Source organism: Phoxinus phoxinus (assembly GCF_949152265.1).
Source record: "Phoxinus phoxinus genome assembly, chromosome: 24".
NCBI lineage: Eukaryota > Metazoa > Chordata > Actinopteri > Cypriniformes > Leuciscidae > Phoxinus > Phoxinus phoxinus.
The window spans coordinates 3,296,610-3,315,668 of NC_136899.1; the positions used below are offsets into that span (position 1 = coordinate 3,296,610).

General features: G+C 37.7%; 3 protein-coding genes across 7 annotated transcripts in view; 2 read left to right on the forward strand and 1 right to left on the reverse strand.

Moving 5' to 3' along the window:
• Positions 1–5,379, forward strand: part of spsb3b (splA/ryanodine receptor domain and SOCS box containing 3b) — a 10,371-nt gene extending 4,992 nt beyond the window's left edge. Inside the window, exons 4-7 of the mRNA XM_079602224.1 lie at positions 1–104; positions 903–1,005; positions 1,568–1,693; positions 3,009–5,379. The exon at positions 1–104 is cut by the window's left edge and continues 84 nt beyond it. Coding sequence (XP_079458350.1) covers positions 1–104; positions 903–1,005; positions 1,568–1,693; positions 3,009–3,832 — 1,157 coding nt within the window. The 3' untranslated portion in view covers positions 3,833–5,379. The remainder of the gene's footprint in view (positions 105–902; positions 1,006–1,567; positions 1,694–3,008) is intronic.
• On the reverse strand, positions 5,348–9,470 carry eme2 (essential meiotic structure-specific endonuclease subunit 2). 5 transcript variants are annotated; one of them, XM_079602229.1, is made up of 8 exons: positions 8,861–9,460; positions 8,620–8,741; positions 8,371–8,484; positions 7,952–8,070; positions 7,784–7,850; positions 7,585–7,700; positions 6,732–6,921; positions 5,348–5,923 (listed from the first exon to the last, which is right to left on the reverse strand). In XM_079602229.1, exons 1-8 carry the CDS (start codon positions 9,258–9,260, stop codon positions 5,768–5,770), a joined length of 1,284 nt encoding a protein of 427 aa, XP_079458355.1. In that variant the 5' UTR covers positions 9,261–9,460; the 3' UTR covers positions 5,348–5,767. The 5 variants fall into 5 exon arrangements, 4 of the variants coding, with proteins under 4 accessions (XP_079458355.1, XP_079458352.1, XP_079458353.1 ...); XM_079602226.1 differs by having other exon boundaries at positions 5,398–5,923; positions 8,371–8,487; positions 8,581–8,741; positions 8,861–9,470; XM_079602227.1 differs by having other exon boundaries at positions 5,398–5,923; positions 8,581–8,741; positions 8,861–9,468.
• On the forward strand, positions 8,982–18,777 carry mfsd1l (major facilitator superfamily domain containing 1-like). Its single transcript, XM_079602225.1, has 14 exons — positions 8,982–9,124; positions 9,966–10,124; positions 10,402–10,502; positions 11,050–11,171; positions 11,343–11,398; positions 11,540–11,683; positions 13,159–13,317; positions 13,408–13,523; positions 14,280–14,380; positions 14,463–14,574; positions 15,112–15,249; positions 16,225–16,364; positions 16,873–16,984; positions 18,100–18,777. The coding sequence occupies exons 2-14, from the start codon at positions 10,103–10,105 to the stop codon at positions 18,226–18,228; spliced, it is 1,452 nt and encodes a 483-aa protein (XP_079458351.1). The 5' UTR covers positions 8,982–9,124; positions 9,966–10,102; the 3' UTR covers positions 18,229–18,777.
• The last annotated feature ends 282 nt before the right edge of the window (positions 18,778–19,059 follow it).

The window sequence follows — 19,059 nt, forward strand, 5'->3', positions numbered from 1 at the left end:
AGTACAGCTGCGGGACCGCCGGCATACGGGGCGCAAAGCCTCTCGCGGACGGGCAACACTTCTGGGAAATCAAGATGACTTCACCGGTCTACGGCACGGATATGGTGAGATCTGGCTTCAGTTGCGTTAGACTAGTCTTACAAGCTAGTCATCGAATTTCTTTCTTTAAGACTGCTCATAACTTTTTAAAGTCAGTTGTCAGTTACATAAAAACGTACATTGGTCTAATTTGATACTGAAAAGTAAGACTAACATTGTCTTGACTAACTGCTAGTGGGTCATACTAGATCTTAAGACACTTCTTAAGTGTCTTCACATAATGTTCAAGTTTATGCAACTGGACGACAAAACCAGTCACATGGGTACATTTTTTTAAATTGAGATTTATACATCATCTGAAAGCTGAATAAAGAAGCTTTCCACTGATGTATGGTGTGTTAGGATAGGACAATATTTGGCCGAGACACAACTATTGAAAATCTGGAATCTGAGGATGCCAAAAAAATTTAAACATTGAGAAAATCTCCTTTAAAGTTGTGCATTTATGTTCACGATTGTGCTGCATTCACTCACAAAAATACATGTTTTATATATTTACGGTAGGAAATTTACTAAATATCTTCATGGAACATGATCTTTACTTAATAAAGAAAAATCTATAATTTTGACCCATACAATGTATTGTTGGATATTGCCACAAATATACCCGTGCGACTCGTGACTGGTTTTGTGATCCAGGGTCACAATTACAATACTGATTATCTAAGTAAACACCTTTACATGCCTATATTATTATGAAGACATTCTTGATAATAATGTAATTTCTAAAAATGTTTTAGAAAGTCTTAGTAAGAGTGGTGAAAATATATTTTAAATATGCATCTTGTGTGTTCATGAGCCAGATGGTTGGTATCGGGACATCAGAAGTGAACCTGGATCAGTTCAAACACAGTTTCTGTAGTCTGTTGGGCACTGATGAGGACAGCTGGGGTCTGTCCTACACAGGTGAGGTCAGAGGTCACGTGTTAATTCAATATTATTCATTTAAATGCATAAAACCTGCATAAAAAATACATGAGTAAAAAAACATTTATCATTGTACCTATTACTACCTGTTAACCCTTAATAATGACTAAATGGACTAAAAGTAATATTTTGACTTCAATAAATCTCATTTAATCTCTTTTCAATATTGATAATAATCAATCACAAATGTTTCTTGAGCATCAAATCCTCATATTAGAATGATTTCTGAATGATCATGTGACACTGAAGACTGGAGTAATGATGCTGAAAATTCAGCTTTGATCACAGGAATAAATTACATTTTACTATTCACATAGAAAACCGTTATTTTAAATAATATTTCACAATATTACTGTTTTTACTATATTTTTGATCAAATAAATGCAGCCTTGTTGAGCAGAAGAGACTTCTTCCAAAACATTAAAAAAATCTTCCCGACACCAGTGTTTAACAGTGCAGGTTTTCTGACTGTATTTGAGGTATTTTGTGGTACTTGTGTGTTTTTAACTCTGTATTTGAATCTACGTGTATCTTGGTATAGGTCACCTTCATCATAAGGGGTCAAAGGTGAACTTCTCTTCACGGTTCGGTCAAGGATCCATTATCGGGGTTCATCTGGACAGCTGGCACGGCACCCTGAGCTTCTACAAGAACCGGCGCTGCATCGGTAAGACAAACATGCACTCTTACCTTTATGAATGTATTTCTTACTCAAACTGCTGTTGCGACTACAATCTTTCTTTTCTATCTATCTATCTATCTATCTATCTATCTATCTATCTATCTATCTATCTATCTATCTATCTATCTATCTATCTATCTATCTATCTATCTGTCTGTCTATCTATCTATCTATCTATCTATCTATCTATCTATCTATCTATCTGTCTATCTGTCTATCTCTGTCTGTCTGTCTGTCTGTCTGTCTATCTATCTATCTATCTATCTGTCTGTCTATCTAAATTCCTATCTATTTTTCTATCTATCTATCTATCTATCTATCTATCTATCTATCTATCTATCTATCTATCTATCTATCTATCTATCTATCTCTATCTATCTATCTATCTATCTATCTGTCTATCTATCTATCTATCTATCTATCTATCTATCTATCTATCTATCTATCTATCTATCTCTGTCTGTCTGTCTGTCTATCTATCTATTTATCTAAATATCTATCTGTCTATCTGTCTATCTCTGTCTGTCTGTCTGTCTATCTATCTGTCTATCTGTCTATCTCTGTCTGTCTATCTATCTATCTATCTATCTATCTATCTATCTATCTATCTATCTATCTATCTATCTATCTATCTATCTATCTATCTATCTATCTCTGTCTGTCTGTCTGTCTGTCTGTCTATCTATCTATTTATCTAAATATCTATCTATCTATCTATCTATGTCTGTCTGTCTGTCTGTCTGTCTGTCTGTCTGTCTATCTATCTATCTATCTATCTATCTATCTATCTATCTATCTATCTCTGTCTGTCTGTCTGTCTGTCTATCTATCTATTTATCTAAATATCTATCTGTCTATCTGTCTATCTCTGTCTGTCTGTCTGTCTATCTATCTGTCTATCTGTCTATCTCTGTCTGTCTATCTATCTATCTATCTATCTATCTATCTATCTATCTATCTATCTATCTATCTATCTGTCTATCTATCTATCTATCTATCTATCTATCTCTGTCTGTCTGTCTGTCTGTCTGTCTATCTATCTATTTATCTAAATATCTATCTATCTATCTATCTATGTCTGTCTGTCTGTCTGTCTGTCTGTCTGTCTGTCTGTCTATCTATCTATCTATCTATCTATCTATCTATCTCTGTCTGTCTGTCTGTCTGTCTGTCTATCTATCTATCTATCTATCTATGTCTGTCTGTCTGTCTGTCTGTCTGTCTGTCTGTCTATCTATCTATCTATCTATCTATCTATCTATCTATCTATCTATCTATCTATCCCCTTTGGTTCTGTCAGGTATAGCAGCCACTCACTTGCAAAATAAGCGTCTGTATCCGATGGTGTGTTCGACTGCAGCCAAGAGCAGCATGAAACTGATCCGTTCACATTCGGCGGCCACTACACTACAGTTCCTGTGCTGTACACAGCTGCGCAAAATCCTGCCGAACTGCGCAGACGCGCTGCGCGTGCTTCCACTCCCGCCGGGTCTGCGTCTGCTGCTGGCTAACCAGCTGGGGTGGGTGTTGACCCTCGGATCCGCAGACAACAGCGAGGACAAAGCCACACAAACAGAGGACGGCAACTTTGACAAATACACAAGCCCCTTTCCTTCCCACAATCCCTCTGACACTGACCTTGTCTTTATTTCTAGTTCCTTCTCTGATAACCCTGGTTCTTACTGCAGTAAAGATGACCCTCTTGATCCTTCCTCCCGCCTTGAAGCTTCTATATATCCTGATTCTGCTTCATGTCCAGATGACACACATTATCAGAACTCAGTCTCTATAATGGATGTCACCTGTTACCTCGATCCCTCCTCACCTTCTGACCTCTACTGTGGCTCCGCCCCCACATCTGACCTCAACTCCCTTCCTAACCCTATATATCAGCATATTTCTGCTTCCTGTGACCCACCACTGTCTGTTCCCAGTGAGGGCCGTAAGGTAAATGACCTCAGTTCTGTGTGTAAACTGGATCACACCGGTTCCTGCGTTCTCGGCCCCTCCTACACTCCAACAGGCCACGCCTCCCTTTGGCCTGACTCCGCCTCTGAGAGTGACTCGGACGACTTCTCCTCGGATCTCGAGACATACAAGAGGAAACGCTGCCGCTGGACATGAGACCCTGACACTTTACATGTAAATATAAGGCGAGTTCATCATTTACTCACCTTCATGTTAGTCCAAACTCATATGATTTATGAGTATGAGTAGGCCTGCATGATTAGTTGAAATAAAACCCAGTTCACAATATTAGGTTATTATATACACAATTCTTACATAATATATGCGCTGCGTGTTTCGGCTCAGGATCAGGTTATGTACCTCATCCATGAATGTGCTGCATATATGCATATCTAGGTTTGGATCGCTTATAAAGTGCATTTAGAAATGCAACATGTGCAACCATCTTCCCAAAATTGTAAAGAGAAGTACTTATAAACCATCAAAAGAGAAGCCTTAAGATGATTTAACGTTTGAAAATGACGAAATTAAGACAACCATAAATATTAGTATTGTAATTTTACAGTTGCACTATTATTATTAAATTATGTTTATTATTTTACAGTGAAATATTATATAATCTTTATTTAGTAATTATAATTAATAATCGTGCAGCCCTCATGCAAGTATGAGATCTTCTTGAAGAACATTTAACATGTCCAACAGAAGAAAGAAAAACATGGTTTTTGGATCAACATGAGGATGAGTAAATGACATAATTGTCATTGCAACATGAACGGTTCCTTAAATACACACACCACACTGTTCAACTCAAAACCTCACCCTGCGTCGTCTCCCTTGCCAAACTATCAACATTCATTCACTGGACTTGTGAATTATAACCGTCACGAAATCTAGTGAATCAAACTCACCCTCCTTTTTCTTAGTAAGTTTCTTTTACCAATTATCTACAGGGTTCAGGATGGGGTTGAAGGTTTACATATCTTATAAACTTGCTCATTTCCAGTGCCAATGCTGCTAGTCAGGTGACCCCCCCCCCCCCATCCGCCATCTCAGAACTTTATTTTGAGAAGTGTCCTATTAATCTCCTATATTAAGGTAGCTCAAGACATGCCAAACATCTTATTTTACATTACTTTTAGTTGAAATCTGAAGCTATGGCCTGGCTCTGATTGGTCATCAGCTCTCTGAAACCTCAAAGGCAGAACATTAGTTCAATGACACTGTAAATATTCTCAATATAGGCGCTGTACAGTATCTCCAGCATTTGTGTTTATTCATTCAGAGTTCAGACTCAGAGAGATGGGCTCAGGACATCATAAACCTCATGAAAAACTTCCTGGCATCTATAAATCCAGCACAGGCTGACTGAACTGCGGTAGATCAATATCTGTGCCTGTCAACTGGTCTGTTAAATAAAGCGTTACAATATTTTATCGTAATTCAATACCAGAGAGCTACAGCTCTGCTATTACAACTAAATGCATATCTGTAGATTGTGTATTTTCAGATATGACTGTGTTTTCTTCCTTCTGTATTTATTCACTTAACTTTTATTTATTAGTTTAACCTCCCTCTCTTATGATTAATATCTGATTATGATTCATCATTTGATGAGTGAATGATTTTGTACTCTTTTGCATGTTTTCTTACTGATTACATTGTTTTGCAGTAAAAAAACAACAATAAAAAAGCTCATTTCATTATTGCACGTGTTTTTTGAAGAATCTGATTTACTTCTTTTTGATTTTTATGTTTCACATGTATTAAACTCCTGATCATAACATATCCTGAACCGTGTTTGTGCTGCCTACATGATCTGCATGTATAGTCATGTGACTGATGCTTTTATCCAAGCAATATACAGTGCAATCAGGGTTGCATTGAATCTATATAACAATCGAACCCATGATAGATTGTGTTGCTAGGCAGATATATGGTGCTTTGCTCACAGGCCAAGGCAGAGTTATTTTAGTATTGTTGAAATGTAACAAAACGTTTAATGTGACATTTTTCAAGTATTATTGTATGGTCTGCTGGTTATAAAGTGCACAATTAGTTTTTTCATTCCACAATTGGACCACACTGGTCCTAATCCAGCAGTAGATGAGGATTCTGGGAAGTGAGGAGGCGATGTACACGGCCAGCGAGCTCAGGACCAACGCGCCTCTCCTTGGCTCCGCCTACTACAGTGAGATCAGCCAATAGTCTGCGCCGCTCCTCCTCAGACGGCAGCTCCTCATAGGCCTGTTGGAGCAGGAGAGGATGAGAATGAGGGCCAATGAAGAAAGATGTTCAGTGTGAGTCTGAACCATAGACTAAAAAAATACGGACGTAGTGTCCGTGATGTCACCCGTAGGTTTCTGAAGAGCATTTTTGAAGCCCAAAGTAGGCAAAGCCGGCCGTCGCCATCTTGGCAGCGTGTAATAACCGAAAATGGGCAAAAAGGCGGGATTAGCTGAGGTGACAGTTAACAGACACGCCCTTAATTATGCAGACCTTTAAAGGGATAGTTCACCCAAAAATAAAATGTTGTTCCAAACCTGTATTAATTTCTTTCTAGTGCTGAACACAAAAGAAGATATTTTGAAGAATGTGGGTAACCAAACAGTTGCTGGTCCCCAGTGACTTCCATAGTATTTTTCTTTCCTACTATGGAAGTCAATGGGGAGCAGCAACTATCTGGTTAGCCACATTCTTCAAAATATCTTCTTTTGTGTTCAGCACAAGAAAGACATTAATACAGGTTTGGAAGAACATTAGAGGGAGTAAATAATGACAGAATTGTTTTTTTTGGGTGAACGGCTTAATATAATTTGAAAAGATAAATTATAAATAAATTCACCCCCCCTCACAGTTTTCATGAAGGGCAATATTAGCTATATAGACCAAAATCACTTTTTGTACCAGGCTGTAAACATATTATTTTCTGCTGTAAAGTTGGGCATTTTAACATGGGATTGACTCTCTTTTGCAGCCTGTCTCTAGCGGTCAGTCGATGAATCGCAGTTTAAGTCACTTCCGTGTGGGAAGGTTTGGTCTGAACACACGTTACCTTCAGCAGGAGGGAAGGGGACGAGTAGGCGCTCGTCACGGCTTTGGCCATGGCTGGACTGACGCGGTTCAGCTGCTGTATCTGACGTGTCCACACCTGCGCGAGACCGTGGCCGTCTCTGTCCACTCGCACGCCCGCTGACCACGAGCCGTCCATGCAGAAGCCCAGATCAGGGTCGCCACACAACGCCCTGACAACAAAAACACACTACAGCTATAGTTGACGAAAGATAGATAGATAGATCGTTTTATTTAATGCTATGTCAGCAACTAAGGCTATTTTCATGGCAACAATTCAATTACAAAAATACAAATATCACATAAATACAATAAAACCAAGCAAACAAACACAAGTCATATTATATATATATATATTTATTTTTTTAATTAATATATCATAAAATCTCCAAAACCTTTTCAGGTATAATCTTACTAAATAAGTGAAATAACTTCATATAAGAGCATTCTACTTGTACAGTCCAATAAAATATGTTTAACAAAGAGGGGAATCTTACAAAACATGCATAGATGGGGTCTAAGTCAAACTTGTATGATCTATACGACATCTGGTCAATACCACTTGATCAAATCTAGTTTTAAGAGTGATTAAAAGTCTGTTTGAAATTGTTGATGAAAGAATCTTCTGCATAATGACACACTAAAAGAAATTCATAATTAATATTATGCAGCAGTTAGTTCCCTAATTTGATTTGGACAAGTTCCCTAATTGTATTCTTATTAATAACAGTTAATAAGAACCATGAATAATTGCCAAAAGATAAAATACAAAAACACTAAAACAGAAAAAAAGTAAACCCAGGGCTTATTTTGTGTGATTTCTGTGTAAAACTCACTTGTAAGGTCTCTTAGATAAAGCCTTGGTAAGTGCAACCACATGATCGGTCACTTCCTGCCAGCCCAACAGGAAGTGAACCGCCACATTCCAGTAGAGCTGGAGGTGAACCAACAGCTGCTCATCACAGAAACAAGGCATGGTTACTGGAAGGTTACATTACTGGAAAATGACAAGGGGCGATGATGGACTTATCTGACCTCTTCTGTGTCCAGATGATGCTGATCGAGGTGAAGGTCAAAATCATCTTCACCCCAAGATCCTGATCTGCACACAGACACACACACACTTAGAAACGACCATTATATCGCTTCATATTATGAGATTTAACATTAAATATAAGCTGATTTGAGAGATTGTGTGTTTACCGTTGCTGATGACCGATCATCACTAGAATTGTGACAACTTTCCCTGCAGTTCTGGTCAAGTACTTATATAGATGATCCAACTGAGACTCCGCCCCCTCATACATATCACCAGTAAGAGCCTAGAATGATGGAGATTATTATATCATATATATATATATATATATTGTAAAAAAAGATTAGTTGACTCAACTTAACTAAGTCAAGTCCTCTTGTTGCTTTGACTGAGTTAATTTGAGTCAACTTATAGTGTCAAGTTTATTACACTTCAAAACACGAATTGATGCATAAACTTGACACTATAAGTTGACTCAAATTAACTCAGTCAAAGCAACAAGATGACTTGACTTAGTTAAGTTGAGTCAACTAATCTTTTTTTACAATATATATATATATATTATAATGATATAATAATGACTGACCGACTGATTGGTCACTGTTTTATGTGACATCACCATGTCCTCTAACTCATTATGGGAGATCACCATCAGGACCTGATCTTCTTCAATAACTCCATCTTCATCCTCGTCCTCAGTCTGCTGTGTACAACACACACATAGAGAACAAACACTTGCTGGGACATTAATGAGCCCTTGCCACAATAATAATGCAACCTGGCAGCTCTGCTATACCTCTAATGGACAGAAGCAAAAGTCTGAGTTACTAGTGACCTGAAGGGCTTGTTGTGTCCAGCGGATGCTGTTAGGAAGACCTTGATTCTCTATCCGGTTCCTCCACTGCAACCCATCAAGAGTCCTGAGCAACACATCACAGCCTGCATCCTGCAACAGCACTACAGAGAGATTAAACTCAGTTAAGAAACACAATAACCGTGTATATAATCAAGCTTCACCAATAACACATGCATCTCCACTTTTCAAGATGCTCGTCAGGAAGGAAGTTGTTTCTCACCTGCATGAATGTGAGCTGTCAGACTCTTGATGAAGTTTTCAGGTTTTAACAGGTTCAGTCTCTCCGCTGCCTCTTTTCTTATCTGTTGCTCTTGTAGTTTCTTCTCTTTGAGTTTGTCCTTCTCCTCTCTCCGTCTCTCTTTGGCAGCTGTTCTCGTCTCCAGCTCCTCCAGCACCTCCTCTCTCGTCCTCCTCCTCGTCCTCCTCCTGCCGGAGATCTTCACTCCCTCCGGGCTGATGCTGCCGTCCTCCGCCCGGGCTGAGGGTGAAGAAGTGTTTGATTCATTTATAGACGTGTTCTGATCGAGTATTACACATGATGATGATGATGCTTTAATGTCATCACTCTCATTTTCCGAATCTGAAATGTCCCACGTGTTTGCTCTATGTACGGCTGACATCCCTTTAAATCAGCTACCGGTCTTTTAGTATAACCATAAATATACTATATAATCTATAATATACTTAAATTACAGTGTGTTATATGATAATCGGGTCATTATGTGCGACTAGTAAACCTGACTAGTTTATCATTATTGTGTTTTATTCTTTTAGTGTACCCTCCGCTGTCAGTTTGCAGGCTGCGAATGTAAACAAATATGGGACGGCGAGAGGGACAATATTAGTACGGATTGCGTTTCAAAAATGATTAGAAGTTTTGGGGGAAATGCAGTAAAGTCAGATTCTTATATTATTTTTATTTTTATTTTATAGCTGGATATTAAAAGTTTAAATGTTTACATATTCAGTTATTTTGATTTCAGTATGTCCTATATATAATTAACCATTTGGTCTTTTTAAGACGCTTTAAAAGCGTGTGAAATGTCCTATATAAATACACTTTATTTCCGTAAATATGTCATGAGAATGGGCACTGTTTTGTTTAAAGCGTGCGTGATCAAACACACATGATTAAATTATCTATTATCAACCCAATCATCACTAAGTGCTGTGTCAGCGCTGAGAAAAACAACGTCATCTGCTCAGTCACATGACATGCCGCCCAGGCTATGACGTAACGCTAAATGAGGAAAACAGTCCGTTAGAAAACCTGGATCGACTGTTCCTGCAGTTTGGAGCATTTACTATTTTATTATGATTTATAGATCAGCAAATAGCGACTGCTCCTGGACAAGCTGCACAGTTTGAAGATCGCCTCCTGACTGGGCCACATAAACATAAATACAAATCACACTAGATTGTCGTTATATGGGAAGACTGCGGAGATTTATCTGGGGTCGAGATGGCCAAAGCAGCAGAACAAGGTAAATTAATAATTTCACTTATGTTTCAGAATGTTTGTGAATTTTGAGCCATTTGAATGAGCTCTCAGTTTGTAAACAAAGACAGATGTGATTGATTTAATGTTAAATCTAGTTTCATGCACATTAAAAATCATAATTCATTAGAGATTCATAGCTCACAAGTGTTGTTTTCTGTGTTAGCTAAGATGTAACCTGACACATGATGATTAATTCTTCTCTTTCTCTCTCTGTGTGTGAATATATGTGTATTTTGGTGTGTTAATGTGTGTATTTACAGCCTACTACCGGTTCGTGGTCCTGTTTTTTAACTGTATGCTGACTTTCGGATCTTATTTCTGCTTTGACATTCCCAGTGTCCTGCAGGAGCAGTTTCAGGGGGTGAGGAGCAACTTACTGACCTCTGACCTCACTTTCACATCGCTTAATCCTAGTTTAGGCAGTTTTAAAGGGGTCATATTATGAGAAATCAAATTTGCTCTGATATTTTGAGATACATGAAATTTTAGTTTATGTATATTCACATAAACTACAGAGCATTTGTTGAAAATGAGCTGCATAAACTTCTGTGACTTTCCGAAGGCTGACAGATAAATACTATTGATCTATTGAGTGACCAGAAACTTGGCCCGTCCAGTCACAGTGAGGTAATGAGGAGAGAGCAGGATCAATAAAATTGTTCCAAACAACAGAAGAACTAAATATAAGAGTAAAATAACATGAAGCCATGTCATAAATAGCCAAATAACCATGAAAAAACGAAATTATGACAGTTTTACGGGTAAAAGTCTTTACTAATATAATAAAATAATGTATGATATGACCCCTTTAACATCATGAGAGTAACAAATATTATAAACCTCCCTGTTTTAGGCTCTAGGTCAGAAAAGTAAGGCCCTGAATGCACAGACTGTGTTGTTTCCTACAGAACTTGACATGTTCGAACGGGACAGTGAGTAACGGCACTGGTAATGGCACAGGAACGTGTGTGGAAGGTTTGGGAATGACACCACAGGAGTATAACCTGCTCTACGCCGTCTACGCCTGGACGTGAGACTCACACCACTGTTATTTTAGTATCATTGGCATACTATCATATTTCAGTTCATGTTTATCTAATTGGTTTTGTTTTTTTTAAATAATTATTTCTCTATAATATCCCTGACTCACACACTCTCACCCAGAATTTAATTACTGTCTGTCACCGTCTTGTTTTCCCAGGAATGCTGTGGTGGTCATCATGGCGGGATTCCTCATTGATAAGTTGGGAAACCGCTGTAAGTTGGAATGGATTTCCTTTTTCTTTAACAAGCTTAGTTTTGAAATCCGTCTGATTTTGTCAATATTCAGTATTCTATCTTGAAGACGTGTGTGTGTGTGTGTGTTTAACATAAGTGTTTGTGTTTTCTCTCCTGTAGTTGGCGTTTTTCTCTTCTCCTTCCTGACTGTGTTGGGCTCAGCAATCTTTGCATTGGGGTCTCATTATAAGGGCACGACGTACCTGTTGCCCCTCATGTTGACTGGACGACTTCTGTTTGGATCTGGAAACGGATCCCTGACCAGTATGACACCAGATATTCACCCGTAACACCACTGACATTGTGCTGGGGTTTAACTCTAGAAACGCCATATCTTTTGTTATAAATTCAGATTCAGAGCTTAATTCGCCAAGTATGCACAGGAATTTGTTGTGGTTTTCAGAAACTCTGTGTACACGAGTGTAGGTACTATACGGTTATCCGGACCACACGTGTGTCTTTTAGTCCCGTATAGTCCGTATAGTCATCCCTGATTGGTCTTAACCCCAGTGACGGGTAGGTTTAGGGGCGGGGTTAGGGGAAGGCCATCATATGATTGGTCTTAACCCCAGTGACCGGTAGGTTTAGGGGCGGGGTTAGGGGTAGGCCATTGTATGATTGGTCTTAACCCCAGTGACCGGTAGGTTTAGGGGCGGGGTTAGGGGAAGGCCATCATATGATTGGTCTTAACCCCAGTGACCGGTAGGTTTAGGGGCGGGGTTAGGGGAAGGCCATCATATGATTGGTCTTAACCCCAGTGACCAGTAGGTTTAGGGGCGGGGTTAGGGGAAGGCCATCATATGATTGGTCTTAACCCCAGTGACCGGTAGGTTTAGGGGCGGGGTTAGGGGTAGGCCATCGTATGATTGGTCTTAACCCCAGTGACCGGTAGGTTTAGGGGCGGGGTTAGGGGTAGGCCATCGTATGATTGGTCTTAACCCCAGTGACCGGTAGGTTTAGGGGCGGGGTTAGGGGTAGGCCATCGTATGATTGGTCTTAACCCCAGTGACCGGTAGGTTTAGGGGCGGGGTTAGGGGTAGGCCATCGTGTGGTCCGGATAACCGTATAGTACCCGAGTGTATATAGAAAAGAAAGGATCAAGGGTTAAAGGATTAAGAATAAAAAATAATAAAATCAAAAACAAAGTAATAAAGTAAAGCAAATTATTGTAAAGTAAATTAACTCTAAAGTAATTTCTGCACCACAAGTGGCACCAAAATTAATTGCAAAAATGACTATAAATGACAAAATTACTTATTTCATATTCTAATGAAAATTCTCATAATTTTTTCCCCACCCGTTTTACCTACTAATGGGGGTTTCTGCACGTTACGTTTAATGTGAGTCTAAAGTGACCATATTTATTTCTGGTCTTATATGTCTCATATGTGCTTGCTGTTCCAAAGAAAAACATAATTCTTTCAATCTTTACTGAAAATCTTCCTTTGAAATGACTTTCCTTTTCGACTGATGTCTCTTTGACCATGAGGTTATTAAATTGGATAATCATTTAGTATATTGGTTATTTAGTCTCCTTTTATCTAGCTCAAAAATATCACAAAATATAAAACATTTTAAAATTAATTTCCATGCATTGGCTGGCTATTTTATATGCTCTGATTCTTTACTCGCTCAGTAAACGAGGGCTGTCATTACCAAAGACTTTACAAACTCACCCATGAAAAGAGCACCAATGAGAAAGCCACACTGAATCTCATGTGTCTCTCTTCTTTTCTCAGTTGTCCAGAACCGTATCACGGCGTTCTGGTTCCGCGGGAAGGAGCTGGCTCTGGCGTTTGGACTGACCCTGGCCTTCTCTCGGTTGGGCTCGGTTCTGAACTTCTTCCTCACGCAGAGGTTTGAGTCTCAGTACGGTATGCAGTGGACGCTGTGGGGAGGTAAGAAACACAACATGCAACAGCTAACCTTGGATTTGGCGTCCTCCTGGGAATATTGGAAACACACATGCATCTGTTTTGTGTGTACAGGCACGTTACTGTGTGTTCTTGGGTTCCTGTCGGCTGTAACGGTCAGTGTTCTGGATAGGATGGGCATGAAGCAGCTGGGGTTGGATGGAGTGATTCAGGAGGAGTCACGCAAAGTGGTGAGACACAGATATAGATGGCAAAGGTTATGTTTAGAATGGCATACTACAACAGTACACTAGTTTTACTATTGCTGGAGTATAATATAATAATGATATATGTGACCAACAAAACCAGTCTTATGTGTCAATTTTATGAAATTGAGATTTATACATCATATGAAAGCTGAAAAAATAAGCTTTCCATTGATGTATGGTTTGTTAGGATAGGACAATATTTGTCCGATATAAAACTATTGAAAATCTGGAATCTGAGGATGCAAAAAAAGCGAAACATTGAGAAAATCTCCTTTAAAGTTGTGCATTTATGTTCACGATTGTGCTGCATTCACTCTCAAAAATACATGTTTTATATATTTACGGTAGGAAATTTACTAAATATCTTCATGGAACATAATCTTTACTTAATATCCTAATGATTTTTGGCATAAAAGAAAAATCGATAATTTTGACCCATACAGTGTATTGTTGGCTATTGCCACAGATATACTGTACCCGTGCGACTCGTGACTGGTTTTGTGATCCAGGGTCACATATACAGTAGTCAACATTTGAAGTGGATCAAAACCTTTCATCAAAGTTTTACGGTACATGGATTTTTAACAATACCCGTTCTAGGGCAACTTTGATGAAATTTATTTGATCCACTTCTAATGTTGACTACTATATATATAGTATGCATGTATAGTATTTTCACATTGATGATAACTTGTTGTAGTGATACAGCTGGTATATATTGTGTGTTTTTGTATGTAGAGAGTTCAGGATGTGAAGAGTCTGTCTCTCAGATACTGGCTGCTGGTTCTTACCATCATGTTCTTTTATAACGGCATCTTCCCCTTCATCGCTGATGCCAGGTACAGTCATGAAGCACATAAATGTTTCTAGATTAAACTGGGTTCGTACACGTTGTTCATGTGTTGCTGTGTGTGTTTTTAGTAAGTTCATCCAGGATAAATACAGCGGGTACAGTCAGAAGGAGGCGGCGTACATCGCGGGCGCTGTGTATGACAGTTCACTGGTGCTGTCGGCTGCGGTCGGCATCCTCATCGTACGTCTAACTAACACTCACTATTACACAGACATACACTCCACAGATGCTGACACACACAGGCATGCACTACTGTTCAAACGTTTTTCTTTTTAAATGAATTAATACTTGTATTCAGCAAGGATGCATTAAATTGATCAAATGTGACAGTAAAGATATTTATAATGTTACAAAAGATTTCCTTTTCAAATAAATGCTGTTCTTTTGAAATTTAGCGAAGAACGGTTTCCACAAAAACAACTGTTTTTAACATTGATAATAATCAGAAATGTTTCTTGAGCAGCAAATCATCATATTATACTGATTTCTGAAGGATCATGTGACACTGAAGACTGGAGTAATGATGCTGAAAATTCAGCTTTGATCAAATTATATTTTAAAATATATCACAATAGAAAACAGTTCATTTGAATTGTAATAATATTTCACAATATTAATTATTTTACTGTATTTTTTTATCAAAACAATGCAGCCTTGGTGAGTAGAAAAATGTTCTTTTGAAAACATGAACGCATTGTTTCTGTGTGTGTGTGGTAGGACTATGTGGGTCTGCGCGGTGTGTTTGCAGGGCTCTGTGCCGTGTTGACACTGCCTGTGTTTGGACTGCTGGCCTTCACGTTCGTCCCTCCTCTCGTATCAACCATCTGGCTCGGCATCACTTACTCATTCGCTGCTGTGAGTATCACACACACACACACACACACACACACACACACACACACACACACACACACACACACACACACACACACACTATGGATTGAACTATACAGTGTTATTGGAGTATTGCAGCATGCTCAAATATGTGGTCAGCAAACACTGTAAGAGAGCTTGTGATTGGTTGAAGTATTCAGCATTCTCCAATTACTGAAGTCGATGCTGACATTTTCAAATATGAGAAATTTGAGATGTTCATGCAAGCTTAATAAGGCAGAGTGGGGTAAGCTGTGCCACTTTTTGTATAGGTTTTCCTCTAGGTAACTAGAAAAGAAAAATACACCAAATTATATTTCAGGGTTAGACTTTTTCCATCTTTTTTTCTCTTGTGTTTGTGTGTTGTTGCAATTTACTTTGAACATATTGTGCCAATATTCTGAATTCAGTTGTTTTGCAGATAAAGTAAAACAAAAGAAGAATATGTGACCTTGGACCACAAAACCAGTCACATTGGTCACAATTTTGAAATTGAGATTATAATCGAAATTTATAAGAACAAATAAGCTTTCCATTGATGTGTGGTTTGTTAGGATATGACAATATTTGGTCGAGACACAACTATTGAAAATCTGGAATCTGAGGGTGCAAAAAAATCAAAACATTGAGAAAATCTCCTTTAAAGTTGTGCATTTATGTTCACGATTGTGCTGCATTCACTCACAAAAATACATGTTTTATATATTTACGGTAGGAAATTTACAAAATATCTTCATGGAACATGATCTTTACTTAATATCCTAATGATTTTTGGCATAAAAGAGAAATCTATAATTTTGACCCATACAATGTATTGTTGGATATTGCCACAGATATACCCGTGCGACATGTGACTGGTTTTGTGATCCAGGGTCTACAGGTTAATGTACATGTTTGATTCTTGCTGTTGGACTGGCAGGTTTTTCACATGTTTTCTATTGCGTTTATGTGCTGTAGGCGAGCATGTGGCCTTCCATCCCGCTGGTGGTGCCTCAAGCCACGCTGGGCACTGCGATGGGATTGGCCACATCCATACAGATGATTGGCATCGGCATTTCCAATCTGGTGGTGGGACAGATACTGGGCACCAAGTCAAGGTGACATTTATGTTCATTGCACATTGCATTATACTAACAAAAAATATTACAATGTATTTTGGACAAGGCACAGTATTATGATATTCTGCACCCACACACAATCTCCTTCAAGATAAAAAAATATTCAGAAGTCTTCATTCAGAAGCCATAAAAATAAAATAGTTAAAAATATTAGATTAAAGATTAAAGTTTTCAATATCACATGATCATCATCTAAGTATAGATTACACACAAGTATAGATTACACACACATTTATAGATATTTTGCCGCACTACTTCTAAAGGTCTAAAATACCTTATATTATTTTAAAATATGTATATTGAAGTCAATAGAAAAAACAAGTTGTATACATACAGTACACACATATATACATATAAATAAATAAATATATAATTACACAGATATACAACTTGTTTCTTCTATATATATATATATATATACACACACACACAATATATTTACTGTATTGTACCGTGTCTATACCATAATATGTGTTTTGTGTGTCAGTGATGTTAAGATCCCGCTGTGGAGATGGCAATATATGATGATCTTCATGTTGGCCAATACCATCAGTTGCATAATCACCTCTGCAATACTCAACATCGTTGACTACAGACAGGTAACACACACACACACACACACACACACGCCCACTGTCGCCACATCTCTCTGAATCACCATAGATCCCATCATAGATGGGTAACCTCAGGTAACCATAGCAACAGTATGAACAGACGAGATCTGTGAGGAGTTTGCAGAACACAGAGCGAGGGCGAGCAGGACGAGTCGAGTGACACTTCACATCGGTATGATGTTCAAGGAAGTATGATTTCAGCAACCTTGACCGGCATAATTATATGGTTCTCTCAGAGCCTGAAAAGCTCGATTCGCCTCGATTTGTCTCCATCAATAGTTAAGTCCGACAAGAGGAAAGCTTGCACACATAATCATAGAAGATTTATCCCAAAACTATTTCTCAATTTTTAGGTTTTTATAGTAGTTTTATGCCACCAAGGGACTAAAAATATTGTTCCTTTTTGAAAATGTATTCCACAATTACTGTAAAAATATTTATTTTAATATTTTAAAGTATTTACAGTAATACACACAGTATATAATATTAAATTTTTATTCTTTTTAAAAAAATAAATGCTACAAATGCTTTCTAAATGCAAAACCATTCTAATTTTAAGAAATTGTATGATTACATGTGTGAGCTTCTTCTCTTTTTGGACTTAATTACATACAATTTTTCAACGTACCCACCTAAGCGTTTTCCATTTACAAACTTCTTTGAAATGGACATTTTACAGCTTTTCTTAATCTGTCTTTTACTACATCATTTGTCAGAAATGAGTAACGCTGATAGAGAAACTGATATCGGTGTTTTATAGTCCGATCGTGACGCCTGACACATGAACTGAGTTTTGAGTCAACAGTACTTTGGAATAGCAGAGGTTATTTTTGGCTTTGAAAGCGTATCAGTCCATTTTAATAGAGTCCACTGCTGTGACAGTGTTGTTCATGACCTAATGCAGTGAAAATGAACTGAAAATGAACCCTATTTACTTGTTATGTACATTTCTGATCTTATTGTGACTAATAATCAGTGCATTTTATACCAAAGGAAAAAAAAAATCATAATTTTAATCGACAGATAAAATTAAGTAGAATATGAACAGTTTTATGTTTACAGCTTTATTTATATGCAATGACACACGTGTGTGTTTACAGGGAAGCACTCTCAATAAGTCCACGAAGAGATCCTCGGCTCCGAGTCCCGCTCAGACAGACAGAGAACCGCTGATGAATGAGGAGGACAACGAGGACATCAGCAACGCTCCCTCCATCAACAGGACGTAGAACACCTTATGTCTCTCTTCTACCTTACTCTGGGACATTGGACGTTATTAAAGGAAAACGCATGTGCTCTCGTAAAGTGTGTCATATAAAGTTCAGTATTATCTCTAACATGAGTTTAGGCCATTCCTAAACTAGTCTTGCCTGTCACTTAAATGAATCATCATTCTTTTTATTGAGGAAGCTGGTATGGTATCTGTTTTATAATGTCAGACAAACAAACATCTGCTTTGTCACGTATGAAGAATGTTATTGTCTGACTAATTGAGGAAATCAGAGGTTTCTATCTGTAAATTTACTGTTATGTCATTTTTAAAACGTGGTGAAATTGATCAGATTCAATTTTTAATACTGGTATTAATTTTTTTTACATTTTATACTGGTAATAATATGTCTATGATTGAATAATATACATTTTGCTAATTTTTAGGCTTTAAATTTTCTTTTCTTTTTTACAAAAAATAAATAAAAATTATGCCACCAAGAGATTACAAATATTACTTTTTGAAATTTCATTGAACAATTGCTATATATATGCGCAAAAACTGATTTTAAAAAATATATATATTATATAATAAAATTATAAATATATAGTTTACGTTTTTTACTTGAGATATACTAAGTTTTAGGTTTTTTAACTTAGGATATACTAATATAATATAATAAAAATCATTATTTTAAAATATATAATTAGCATTATTTTATTATACAATGAAATGCCATTTAAAATATTTTAATATATTTTTTAATCCAGGCTCTCATTCCACATTTAAGCCAAACGGGGGCACTAGAGAGCCTCTCAGGTAGGATTGGTCACTGTCTGGGGGCGTTACA

Excerpts from the sequence above, each read along its gene's own strand:
- eme2 (XM_079602226.1), bottom strand. The coding sequence starts at position 9,260 with ATGTCAGCCGTACATAGAGCAAACACGTGGGACATTTCAGATTCGGAA. Across the intron at positions 8,742-8,860 it reads GACAGCTCACATTCATGCAG|TGCTGTTGCAGGATGCAGGC; the intron begins GTGAGAAACAAC and ends ATCTCTCTGTAG. Across the intron at positions 5,924-6,731 it reads CCCCTTCCCTCCTGCTGAAG|GCCTATGAGGAGCTGCCGTC; the intron begins GTAACGTGTGTT and ends CTGCTCCAACAG.
- mfsd1l (XM_079602225.1), top strand. The coding sequence starts at position 10,103 with ATGGCCAAAGCAGCAGAACAAG. Across the intron at positions 13,318-13,407 it reads GCAGTGGACGCTGTGGGGAG|GCACGTTACTGTGTGTTCTT; the intron begins GTAAGAAACACA and ends TTGTGTGTACAG. Across the intron at positions 15,250-16,224 it reads TCACTTACTCATTCGCTGCT|GCGAGCATGTGGCCTTCCAT; the intron begins GTGAGTATCACA and ends TATGTGCTGTAG.